This window comes from Lingula anatina, chromosome 6 (genome assembly GCF_051362555.1).
Source record: "Lingula anatina isolate TDL-2025a chromosome 6, LinAna3.0, whole genome shotgun sequence".
Taxonomy (NCBI): domain Eukaryota; kingdom Metazoa; phylum Brachiopoda; class Lingulata; order Lingulida; family Lingulidae; genus Lingula; species Lingula anatina.
The window spans coordinates 10,133,696-10,147,406 of record NC_141772.1 but is presented as its reverse complement, the minus strand read 5'-3'; the positions used below and the strand labels follow the sequence as shown (position 1 = coordinate 10,147,406).

At 38.5% G+C, this 13,711-nt stretch overlaps 1 protein-coding gene across 3 annotated transcripts in view; it reads left to right on the top strand.

Moving 5' to 3' along the window:
* The first annotated feature begins 2,717 nt into the window (after positions 1-2,717).
* LOC106162479 (uncharacterized) overlaps positions 2,718-13,711 on the top strand; it is a 135,701-nt gene continuing 124,707 nt past the window's right edge. The window contains exons 1-5 of one of the 3 annotated variants that reach the window (XM_087014717.1): positions 2,718-2,898; positions 9,037-9,563; positions 10,237-10,311; positions 10,802-10,927; positions 11,156-11,323. In XM_087014717.1, the coding sequence (XP_086870843.1) occupies positions 9,044-9,563; positions 10,237-10,311; positions 10,802-10,927; positions 11,156-11,323 (889 nt within the window). In that variant the 5' untranslated portion in view covers positions 2,718-2,898; positions 9,037-9,043. The other 2 variants (XM_087014716.1, XM_087014718.1) reach the window with 2 other exon arrangements.

Genomic DNA, 13,711 nt, shown 5'->3' with positions numbered 1-13,711 from the left:
AACCTTAACATCATGCCCGGCTTCCGCAGTGAAGGCTACTTGTGCACTGTAGACGCTTATCAGAGGGCGTCTCCGCCTTACCGTGCACACAGCGCTGAGAGTTCGTAACATATTGCCCGGCTTCCGAGATGAGGGTTACCTGGTTGCGGTAGCATGCCGGTTGCCTTTCCCTCTGTCCACCCCTTACCTGTTTGCAAAAGATTTCTGGCTTCTCTCAGAATCGTTTTTGAAAAGCGACACTACTTTCTAGTTTTTCGAAAAACGACACTGGGTTCTCGGCATCAGAATCCTTTTCAAAAATGCAATAAAATTAAAAATTATATTTCAAACTACAAAGGGAGTCCCCTCTTCAACCTCACCCTTATTCCCCCACCCCCACCCCCACCCCCACTTAAACTCCACTCCCGGCTTCCGCTGTGCATGCTGACTGTGACTGGTACAGACGGTCAACTCGGCCTCCCAGCGCGGCGAGGAAAGACCGTAACACTGTAAACACCCTAGCAAGCTTCTGCGATGAGGGTTGCACGTACCCCGTAGGCAATAAGCGGCGACCGTCTCGGTCTCAGCGCACGTCGAAGAGATACCGTAAGAACCTGCCCGGCTTTCGCGATGAGGGTTACCTAGTCGCGGTATACGCTCACTGCTGCTTGCTTCTCCCTTCGTCCACCCCTGTTTCTCTCCGCAAAAATTATTCTGGCTTCTCAGGATCGTTTTTGAAAAACGACACTAGTTTCTGGCTGCCAGAATCGTTTTTCGAAAAACAACACTGGTCTCTGGGCATCAGAATCGTTTTTGAAAAATTCAATAAAATTAAAAATTATACTTCACTAGGTTCAAACTACCTAGTGAGATCCCGAGGAGTGGTGGGGCTTTTCACCCTCATCTCCCCCTCTAACCCCAGCTAAACAATAGTTCAGCGGTGATTGCTACCTGTACACCGTAGGAGATAACCGACTACCGTCTCGGTCTCAGCGCACGGTGAGGAGAGGCTTCCACGGTGAGGGTTTAACTGGTCGCGGTAGAAAATAATCACAGGTTGCCTCTCACTTCCTCCGCTCCTGTTTCTCTTTGCAAGAACGATTTTGGCCTCTCAGAATCTTTTTTGAAAAAACGACACTAGTTTCTGGCTGCCAGAATCGTTATTCGAAAAACAACTCTGTTTTCTGGGCATTAGAATCGTTTTTGAAAAACGAAACTTCAGCGCTCTATTTAACACTGCATACCCTATTTGACACTTCCAAATTAAACTGAATAAAACAAAACTTGTTCCTGTGCTCACATGAATTGAAATTCCAATATTGTAACAGCCAGGTAGACAACATGTTATTTTAAACAGTATTTAATGCTTTAATGTTTTTATGCTATTATTAAAAATTAATTATTTAGAACACCCCTTGAGATTACATGCTTACAAGCATAAGGAGCAAAATTGCAAGTGTTAAAATGCATTTACTGTACTAATTTATTTAGATAAGATACATTGCATTGATTATCAAATGTTTATGTTGCATTTACAATATTAGAATTTCAATTTATGTGAGCACAGGAACAAATAATGATATATCCCACGGCTTCAATACTCTCAACATCAATACCCCCCCCCCCCCCCTCAATACACACACACACACACACACACAGCATAGAATATGCAACATTCACAACAGATTATCTGATATTAAAACTTCTCTGTAATACAATGTTTTCAAAAGTGCGCTTTTCCTGGACCCAAAAGTGACACATTATTATAAATGCCTTGAGAAAATAAGGAAACAATCACAGAATCGTTATGTGGGTTTTCGCGGCTTTTCCAAAACGTCCGCGCCGAAAGCGCCATCTATTTCCGTTGTGTCGAGAAGTTAATGTGTTGTGTTGCGATTTTCTTTGGTGTTGTGTCGAGAAGTTAAATGTGTCGTGTTGAAATTGTGTTGTGTGTTGAGCGATTTTGTTGTGTGTTGTGGCACTTATACGCTTCCATAAAAAGGAAAAAACGAGGCATTAACTTCCAAAGCAAGAAAAATAGATCACAGAAGGAAAAGAGACAGGATGTGCGTGCGTGTAGGTTGAATGAAAAATGTGCATTTCCTAAGCATGGATCAAGTGGTAGAAATTTCATAATCTTCAAGCTAATGCCCAAATTTCAAGGAATATATGACAAGTCTCAGAAGTACTTGCGGAGGTGTCTATGTTAAGAAAGGTACTTGAAACTGGTGTTTTATTTTACATAAACTGTAGCCTGAGATGCAATAGGCCTACTGGTATGTAACACATGGCCTGAATGTGACATATGTCCCTGTGCAGCAGCCATCGATTTTATTATCGACCGTAAGCGTTTATCCACTCGTCCACCTAAAATACATATTTTTTTACTTGTTTGTGCTTTGTCATGGTAAAATGTTCTGTCATTGATTGTACCTTGTATGTAAAGGTAAATCCATCCCATGATTGGACAATGCGTCCTAAGCACCGCCATGTTTTACCCTACGCGTTGTATCCTTGCATTACTTAGTGCGATTGTTTGAAACTGAACACCGTTTTCTTGCGCAGCTTTCGTGGAAGGAACTCAGCACATTCCGGTGGCAAATTACTCAGTTATATTAGTTCTGAATTCACCTTCTATCCGGGTGATGTGGGAGGTGAACAACATCTCTCAGGCATTCAGAAATTATGGCCTATATTGTTCTCATATCGAGGCACGTTTTTTTTTTTTTTTTTTTTTTTGTTCGTGTGCTCTGTAGGGGGGCTGTTGACTGAGGAGAATTCTGGAATATGCTGCATTAGTATAGCTGATCCCCAACACTGTACTTGGGGGCTCCTTGCTGAGGGAATATTTCATTTTCATGTTACGATCGTTAACAGAGATTAGTGGTGAACTTTGGGGGACTTCAAGTAATTCAGAAGGTAAAGTGTGTAGTGATTGCTGGCGTTAATTAATCTACTTTCACTTTGAGGACTAATTCTTTTATTCCTTTTTTTTTTGTCGCACATGCACAAAGTGTGCTGATTTACTCTGGATATAACAATTAAAATTGGACAGTTTTAATGAAGGACCCCTTTCTTTTAACAGAGTGGCAGATTCAACCCTAAAGCAATAATAACTCTTCCTTTGAGATTCAAAATTCCGCAAGAAATACATTGTAAACAACGCCTGGAAATATGTTCTATTGCATTTTCCCACTAAAACGACTGTTATTGTAGTAAAACTAAAATCTGTGCTTGTCACTTGGGCTTTCGATGCCTTTCTTCGCGATTGACAAGTGCATCCGTTGCCAATGACGTTTAGGTGTCACGCAGATTCTCGCGTTCATTCGAGACCAAACTAACATGGCGGGAAACCCTCAGACGTAAGTTGCGAGTTTTTGTACAGTGCGTCGGATAACGAAAAGCCCAGAATTGCACACATTGTAGATATAAATGCATTTTGAGCAAAAAGACGAATATATCTTATGAATCTTATAATATTGTTATATAGTGTTGTTGTTGTCTGCTTTTCCCGCGGTTTTAAGTAGGTCACCAGAAACTATCGCTCGATACGAGAGGGCTCCGTCAGTTAAAGTCATAATAACTCTTCATTTTGGCCAAAAATTGGATTTTCCTGGAGTAAACGGCAATTTTCCCGTACTCACCAATGGTCAGCGACCCCATTCCTGCATTCAAAGTTAATCCAGGGTTTTTTTCCTAAACGTACGGATTTTTGTTAAAATCTCTTAAGAGATTTTAACTGACGGAGCTCTCTCTGACATCGCATAGTCACTGTTGACCTACTTAAAACCGCGGGAAAAGCAGACAACAACAACACTATAAACGATTCATGAGATATATTCGTCTTTTTGTTAAAAATACATAAATATCCACAATGTGTGCCATTCTGGGCTTTTCGTTATCCGACGCACTGTACAAAAACTCGCAACTTACGTCTGCGTCTGCATTAATGCGTTTGGCGCCATATGGTATTTTGGTCTCGAATGAACGCGAGAATCCGCGTGACACCATTACGTCATTAGCAACGAATGCCTTGATGTCCGGGAAGAAAAGCATCAAAAGCCCTATTGACAAGCACAGATTTTAGTTATACTACAATAACGGCCGTTTTAGTGGTAAAATACAATGGAATATATTTCCATGCGTTGTTTACAATGTATTTCATGCGGAATTTTGAATCTCAAAGTAAGAGTTATTATTGCTTTAAAATCTCTTAAGAGATTTTAACAAAAAACCGTACGTTTAGGAAAAAAACCCTGGATTAACTTTGAATGCAGGAATGGGGTCTTTGACCATTGGTAAGTACGGGAAAATTGCCGTTTTTTCCAGGAAAATCGTATTTTTGGCCAAAACGAAGAGTTATTATGACTTTAACACGAATTCTGTTAGCGAGTTCCTACCGACGGTTTTTGATGTACGCTGATCAATACGTATATGTACAACTGTACACTGTAGCTTCACCCATTACCTGCGAGGACCACAGATTGATTTTTCACTAGTTATTAGCAGAAATATGTCTCTGGATAAATCGATGTTTAATCAATCTACTGCGACCCTGTGCTGAAATATCAAGAATAATTACATGGCTGGTAATTGTTTGCATAACTACTGAGTTGTTTGCATAACTACGGGCCGTCGTTTTTCGGCTGTTGGCCTACTATTTTTGTATTGATTTTACTAGGCTAGTGTGTTGATATGGCCACCTGAGGGAAATCGCAGTAGAGGTGAACATCTATAAGATATGAACACTAAAGATTATGTTTGAAAAAATTGCAGTATGTTCTCATAATAACACTAAAGTGCAGGCCATTCTATCTACCACGTGAATTCACTAGTGTCATAATTACAGCCGTCTACATCCACCCCCGGGCTGATACAAAAATAGCAATACAAAACCTCACATCAGTCGTCACATCCCATGAAAATTCGGAACCTGATTCATTATCTATTGTCCTTGGTGATTTCAACAAAGCCAACTTGAAAACGACACTACCTAATTATCGCCAGGTCATCAATTTTCCGACAAGGGGCAATAACATTTTGGACCACTGCTATTGTCCTATTAAAGGGGCGTACCAACCAGTCAAACGATCCTCTTTAGGAAACTCCGACCACTGCATAATCTTGCTAATTCCAACATACAAGCAACAATTCAAGGAAAACAAGCCCACCATAAAAACAGTAAAAGTTTTCAACCAAGCAGCCATAGATACCCTCCATGATTGCCTCGAGGCCACCGAGTGGGAGGTATTCAGAGATACTGAGGACGTTAACAACTACACCGATGCCGTTACTGGTTACATCCAATTCTGTGAGGAAATGTGTGTCCCGAGAAAGCAAGTGAAGCAGTTTACTAACAACAAGCTCTGGTGCAACAACAAGATCCGCAAGCTCATTAAGGAAAAAGATGTAGCCTACCGTAACAAAGAACAACACCCCGAAAACTATCGGAAGTTAAAAGCAACCCTGCGATGGGCCATCAAGAACGCCAAGAGAGACTTTAAAAAGAAATTCGAAGAAAAGTTTGAGACCAATAACGTAAGACAGCTATGGTCAAACATGTCATCACTCACTAAATACAAAGGTCCAAAACACGTACTGAGTGACGACGACACAGCACTTCCCGACAAGCTGAATGAATTTTACGCTAGGTTTGACATTGCCAACAACTCGGACTTAAGATCGGCTCCACTAAATGCACATCCACATGACCCACCGCCCCTTTCTGTTCAGAAATGGCAGGTTCAGTGTCATTTTATGGGCCTCGACGCACACAAGTCATCTGGACCAGATGGTATTTCGCCAAGGCTTCTAAAGACATGTGCACCACAACTGGCACATGTATTCACGGATATTTACAATCTATCGCTGCTTTCCCAACGAGTTCCGCGGGCATGGAAGACAGCTACTATCATTCCTGTGCCGAAGTCCAAAACAGTTTCTTGCCTAAACGATCTCCGTCCGGTTGCGTTGACCCCAGTCCCAATGAAAATTCTAGAGAAACTTGTTCTGTCGTATATTAAAACCATTGTACCAGAGACACTTGATCCCTTTCAGTTTGCATATAGACGCAATAGAAGCGTAGATGACGCTCTTAGTATGTGCATACACAACATTTTAGAACACGCAGATAAGAAAAACACATACGCAAGGATCTTATTTATAGACTACAGCTCGGCTTTTAATACCATTATTCCACAAAAACTTTATGCTAAGCTTTTAAACGAACTGAAATTTCCTTCATTTTTATGCAGTTGGGTTTTAGATTTTTTATTAGACAGGAGACAAGCTGTGAAAGTGGGTACAAGTACTTCTGATATTGTGGTTTTAAATACAGGTGCGCCTCAGGGTTGTGTTCTGTCACCATGTCTGTACAGCTTGTTCACGTATGATTGTGTTTCATCTCATGAGAGTAATTGCATCGTGAAGTTTGCAGACGACACCACTTTAATTGGCTTAATAAGTGATAATGATGAGACCTGGTATAGAAACGATGTCAACTCAGTTGTACAATGGTGTAAAGACAACGATTTGTTACTGAATGTAGAGAAGACTAAGGAAATGATTGTTGACTTCAGAAAGAATAGAAATGTGAAAGAACCCATTCATATCAGTGGCACTGCAGTAAAGCAAGTAGCCAATTTTAGACTGCTGGGGGTAGAATTCAATAGCTCACTTACATGGAAGGACCACATAGACAAACAGTTAAAAAAAGCGAGGCAAAGGGTATATTTTTTAAGAAAGTTGAAGGATTTTACTTCAAATGAAATGATTTTAGCAAACTTTTACAAATGCGTTATAGAAAGTATATTAACATTTGCAATCATAGTATGGTATGGGCGGGCCACTGTAGAAGAACGCAAGCGTCTAGATATGGTCACATCAACGTGCGGCAAAATCATCGGTCTGGAACTCCCCTCTCTAGGTGCCATCTATACTAATAGATCAGTAACAAAAACAGAGAAAATCATGTCTGACTATACCCACCCCGCACATGGGCTTTTTAAATTTTTACCGAGCAACTGCAGGCTTTTAACTTTTAAGGGATCTAAAAGGTTTTTAAAGAGTTTTTACCCATCTGCTGTGTCTTATTTTAACAACAAAAATGGAAATTTATAATTTATTTATTTATAATTTGTAACCCGAATAGCAGTCCAATTTCCGTTTTATATGAATTTTATATTTATATATTAATGGCTGAATAAACTCTTATCTTATCTTATCAACAGTGCATGTTTATTGAAGGCTAAGAATGTATTGATGACTCGATAGAGACGGACTGTACCACCCAAACCCAATATAGAGGTGCAATTGATGTTACAGGCATGCTCTTCAAAATATTTAGTGCATAGATTGCAAACTATGTCTGATTATTTTAGGGTCCCACGTGAAAAAGTTTATATCAAAGTTTCACTCCCCTGGAACCATGATTAATAAAAAATAATTGTAATTCAACTTCTTTCCCCAAAAAGGAACATACTTTCCTGTCACAAATGCAAAACGTTCAACTACGAAAAGTTTTACTCACTTCAAAAATTCAATCATTACTGGATTTTGTTCTTTGATTTATCTCCAACAAGTATAACATTGTAAAAAATAATAATACTTTTCTGTATAGAGCAATTAATTGTCTTTGAGCTACTTTAGTTTGCTTGTTACTGAATTTGAAAAAACGGGGAAAATGCACCCTACCGACAGTAAAATAAGCATAAAATAAATTATTTTTCCCTTGTGCTCTAAATATTATGTAAGAAATGTCAAACTATCATGGAATCACAATTTATTTTTCAGTCAGCAAAAGAAAACATTGTTTTCTATGCACACCAAGTACTTAAACAAATTGAAACATTGTAACAATTTTCTACGTTACCTAGTGTTAGCCATGACGCAAAGCCCCTTAAAGGATTATGCGGTCTACCTTTCATGTAGGTCCGCCATATTTAGGTCTCAGCCTGGCTAGTCCTCGGCTCTTCTCTATGTGAATGCTCTCTTAGAGTTCTACAATACAGTTCTACAGTAGGGAAAATTGCTGCTGACTACCAGCATTGCTCTGCATGGAGGGGTTGGGGTTAGATTTTTGTTCTGTACACATATATGTTTTAAAAAATTGAATACAACTTTAAATACATTCAAAATTATTTTTTTTTGACACTATAACATGTGAAATGCACCTCTATATTTGGTTTGGGTATGTTCACGCCGGAGGTCTCTCAGATTTCCCTGCCCTTGGAGCGCATGGGCAGAACGGATGGTTCATGTTCCAAGTGGTAGGCCTACATGCCACACCGGTACCTAGCACAAAAATTTGTGCTAACACAGATAGCACATATCAGAATCGTCAGTAGGAGTGCTAACGCATGCATTTTCGTGCTAACTGGTACCGTACATGCATGTACGGGGCTGTAGCGATAGTCCGCAGGTTCAATAGTCTGAAGGTTCATTGGTCCGAATGTTCACTATAGAACCTTTGGACCAATGAACCCTTGATTAAAAACTGATGAAAATGTTACCACTTTTCGGACCAATGAACCTTCGGACCAGTGAACCTTCGGACTATCGAGACGCCCCCGCATGTACAGTAGCAAGTCCCTATGTACCAAGTCCCCTTGACAGAAATCAAAACAGGTAATTGTTTATCTGTGACAATAAAAGCAGCCCATTGTGAACAGTTACTTCAGGGTATTCCTTCAAACCACGAGACTTGTTTCAGCAGACAGACAAGACAAGACAGGTTGTGTAACTAGCATTAATCAAATCATTGAGCTCCTAACTGTTTTTATAATCATACTTAATTTTAGAATTTCTTTATTTTTTTTTCACCTGCAGGTATTGAGCCAGGTGGCCCACAGTTGACCTGTAAGAGACATTTTACTGCAGTGTATGATGGTTAATTTTCAGGAGAAGATTTAACTGTCTTGTAGAATTCTTCTGCACCTGATGATAAAAGTGGGGGAATGGAATGGAATGTGCTAAAAACATATTTCATTTGATCAGTTGGAATGAATGTCTATTTCTTTATTATTCTTTACATTTATTTTTCAAACTTTTCCTCTTCAGGTAAATTATGGCTACCAGCAGGTCTAGATCTGTACCAGACAGCTATCGGTACTTTACAGTGGTATATGATGGATGTTTATCTGGGAATGCCCAGACTGACTCCATCAAATTATCCTTTGAGTTTGTGGAATTACTTCAAGAAAAAGCTAGAAAACAAGGCATTCATTGCTTTCTTCCACACCTGATGATAAAGGAGGGGCAAGTGGAATTGAGAGAACTTTATTCTGCTGTGCAAAATTCTGATCATGTCATACTTGTTATGACTGAAGGTTATTTACGAAAAATGAGCAGTAAAAAACAACGAGATAGCCAGAATGATCCAGATTGGATGTTGCAGCAAATCCATTATACCATAATAGACTACAAAATTTCTGATAACGCTGATGGGGTTATCTTAGTGCCTATTTACCTGCAAACACGTAAGAAGGAAATTGCCCTTGGTGCCTACAGATCCATACAGTTCAGAAAAAAAGAAGATTGGGAAGACGAAGAAAATTGGGAGAAAATCTGGAAACTCATTCCAAAAGGTACAGCATACTGTAAGAGTATTTGCCATGGAAATTTATTTCACATCATTTAACTAGAGTTATATACTAGTATGGTATTGACTCAATCTTTTCAGTGTTGATATCATTCTTCCAGTTACATGATTTTGGAGTAATTTATGTCAGTTAAATTTCTGAACAGCATTTATGGTGTTTTGACTGTATAGAATACAACTGAATATACGGTCGTAATACAAATTTCAATTTTGTGCCACCACTGAATAAGAATATTCCTATATGAGAAATTATGACTTAAGAATATTTCCAATTATAAGAATTTAGTAATTGCCATAAAAGCTGGAGTTCAAAACAAAATCTCATTTAAGTTTTTAATGTGTGCAAATGAATGTAGAAATTATTGGAAAAGAAGAGTTCATACCATTAACACTAGCTGCCACCCCCTCCCCCAAATTTCGGTGCCCTTCTGTGGGTAAAATCCTGGATATGTTAAACCTAGGACCTAAAATATTCTTCTTCTATCCTAAATTAGACTTACTGTAATTATAATAATTATATTTGTTTGAGAAGTGTCTCAGATAAATTAAGAGACAGCTGACTAGAATGATATGCTTATCGTGTAGAATACTGCATTAGTTTTAAATTTTAAATGGATGAAAAACAAAATATTCAGTTTGATGAATTATTTTATTATCAGATCTACAGCCATCAGTGTTGACTGGGTCTGCAGTATCTTCTCCAGGGTCCAGTGTGCCAGATGCTGGGAAATCAGGTAACAGAAAAAGTAGGTCATTTTTAGGACTATAAGTACATGTATACAGGACTTCAAGATACAAATGATGTCCAATCTGCTCTCTTTTTAATCAATTGTGAAACATTCAAAATTGTACCGCAGAGATGGAATATTTCACAACAAATGCTGTCTTTATCTACTTGTATATATGCAAATACAATCCTCATATATATAAATTTTTAATAAAGCTGTCTAATAAAATTATGATTTACTGCAATATCTAAGGGCTCAAAAGGAATGACTGGGTTCCCATTAACCTATTGATAATTGTACTACCAGGATCTGTAGAGATTCTTGCCAAATTGCATTCATTTTAAGCAGCTTAAATGTCTGGCACACCCAAGGAAGCTGATAGAGGGGTGCATGCTAAAACTGAATGCAATTTAGCGAGAAACCCCTGCTTGTAGGATAGGGTCATGGAAATGATCCCATAGACAGAGCTTCATCTGATGGCAAATATATTTTCTAGCTCAAAATGATTCCAACCAGGGAGTGAGAAGCCAAGAACCTGCTGCTGCAGCTGCTTTAAATGAGACTGCCACTGAAACTGCTGAAAATCCCCAGGAGTCAATGCAGTTTGAATCGCTGACATCAGGTTTGTATAACAATATGTATTGTGTGTTGTAATGAATGATTAGAGAATACATTTTGTCATGTTATAATAATAATAATAATAATGATTATTATTATTAGCTGTAACATATAGTCTGGAAAGGGATACTTCTCTCAAAATCTGTTACACGTGTGTCCCTTAATATGCTGAAAGTAACCATTTTAAGTACATGTATGCAGTGTAAAGTGTGGATATTTTTAAATTCCACAGATGCCAGAGTAAGTGCCGAAGAGACAGCAGGGTCTTCAACTGCTGATAGTAAGACAGATGCCCGTCAGAGGTCTGAGTCAACTGAAGATGATAGCACAGCTTCTCAAGATCACCATCCAGGATCTTCGCCATGTGTAACCATAGATTCCAGTTCCAGTGGTGCAAGGAGTAAGGTTCTTTTTCATCATGATTGGTACAGTGTTCTGTACTGCAACAGTTTGAGTCTCTGGCATCTTAATGGCCTGGTTATTGTGTTAGAGTTACCTAAAAGCAGTTTCTGTGTACTGTAAGAGTATTTGCCTTGGAAATTTTTATGTCACATCATTTAACTAGAGGTACATGTATATATGGTATTGACTCTATCTTCTCAATGAAGATATCAGTCTTTTAGTTAGATGATTTTGGAATCATATCAATTAAATTTCTGTACAGCATTTATGGTGTTTTGACAGTATAGAATACAACTGTAGGGTAGCCTGCTTTCTATTTTGTGCCACCACTCAATAAGAATATTGTTACTATAATTTAAGAAATTATGTCTTAAAATTTTTTCTAATTGCAAATTAAGATCTAGTCATTGGCATAAAAGCTGGTGTTCAAAACAAAATCTCCTTTAGGGTTTTAATGTGTGCAATTGAATGTAGAAATTATTGGAAAAGAAGAGTTCATACCATTAACACTGCCAGCCCCTCCCCCAAATTCCAGTGCCCTTCTGTGGGTTAAGTTCTGGATATGTTAAATCTAGGACCCAAAATATTTATCTTATATCCTGGATCAAACTTAATGAAATAATAAAAATAATAACAAGAAAAGCACTCTGAGAGTGCAGACCTCTGCCAAAGCAGCATTTTTTTTATTACTATTGATTATTGATCGAGATCACCACCAAAAACTAGTCATCTGTTCCATGGTCCACCTCTGACAGTTCCTGAAAATTTCATCAAAATAGGTCCATAACTTTTTGAGTTATGTTTATGACAGACAAACAAACAGACAGACAAACAAGGGTGAAAACATAACCTCCTTGACAGAGGTAATAATATTTGTTTGAGAAGTGCCTCAGAAAAGTTAAGAGACAGCTGACTGGTATGATATGGTTATCATGTAGAATACTAATAGGGTCCAGTGAGCCAGATGCTGGGGAATCAGGTAACAGAAAAATACATCATCCTACATGCATGCTGTCATTTATTGTAAGGTTTTCACATGACTTTTAACCTATTTGTGTGTGTGTGAATGTGTGTGTTATACTTTGAGAAATGCCTCAGAAAAGATAAAGAGACAGCTGGGTAGTATGACTTGCATGTACATGTTGAATACTTCAGCATTATTTCATATATTGCCAGGTCTGGGGGCATCAGTGTTGACTGGGTCTGCAGTATCTTCTCAAGGGTCCAGTGAGCCAGATGCTGGGGAGTCAGGTAACAGCAAAAATAGGTCATTTTTAGGACTATAAGTATACAGGACTTCATGCTTCATATGATGACCAGTGTGTTCTCTTTGTTAATCAATTGTAAAACATTATTTCATGATTGTACTGCTGAGCTAAAATATTTGACAGGAAATGCCTCTTTTATCTTCTTATATATATATATATATATATATATATATATATATATTTTTTTTTTTTTAATAAAACAGTTTAATAAAATTATGATATACTGAAATATCTGAGAGCTCAAAAGGAATGACTTGGTTCCCCTTTACCTATTGTACTAGCAGGATCCGAAGAGATTCTTGCCAAATTGCATTCATTCATTTTAAGCAGCTTAAATGTCTGGCACACCCAATGAAGCTGCTGGGGGGGGGGGGTAATTAACTTTTGTGCACGCTAAAAGTTAATGCAATTAGTGAGAAACCCCTTGTTAGTAGGATGGGATTATGGAAATGTGTCAGGAAAAACAACAGCGCATTTGCATATGTTCTGAATGTCTCCTTTATTATTTTCGAAATTTTAAGATTTCCACTGAATAAAGATCAGTTTCCAGATTATCACAGTACATAACGTAACAGTAACTAATGCAATGTAACAGAGAGGTGCACGTGTACTTGCCGCCGATTTCTATCTTGGTTAGTTTATGCCGTAACTTGGCGCATTTATGGTATCAAAGCATTCAGTGCAGTCCACGGAACATCAACACAGTCTATTCCAACAATAAATCCCATAACTACAACGTCCAACGCTTAAAACGCTTCCACACTCTGTCTGAAACAGTAACGCCCGACTCTCCTCTCCTCTCTCTATTTCCGATCTCCACACCCAGGAGAGCTTAATTCTCTGACAAAATGGTCCCATAGATAGTGCTTTATCTGATGGCCGACAAATATATTTTCTAGCTGAAAGTGATTCCAACCAGGGAGTGAGAAGCCAAGAAACTGCTACTGCTGCTAAAAGTGAGACTGCCACTGATGCTGTGTCTAGCATATCAGAAAACTTCTCAAAAATGTCTTCATCTGAAATCACTGCAAATCCCCAGGACTCAATGCAGTTTGAATCGCCAAAATCAGGTTTGTATAATAACAGGGGCGGATCCAGAGATATTTTCTGACAGTCTT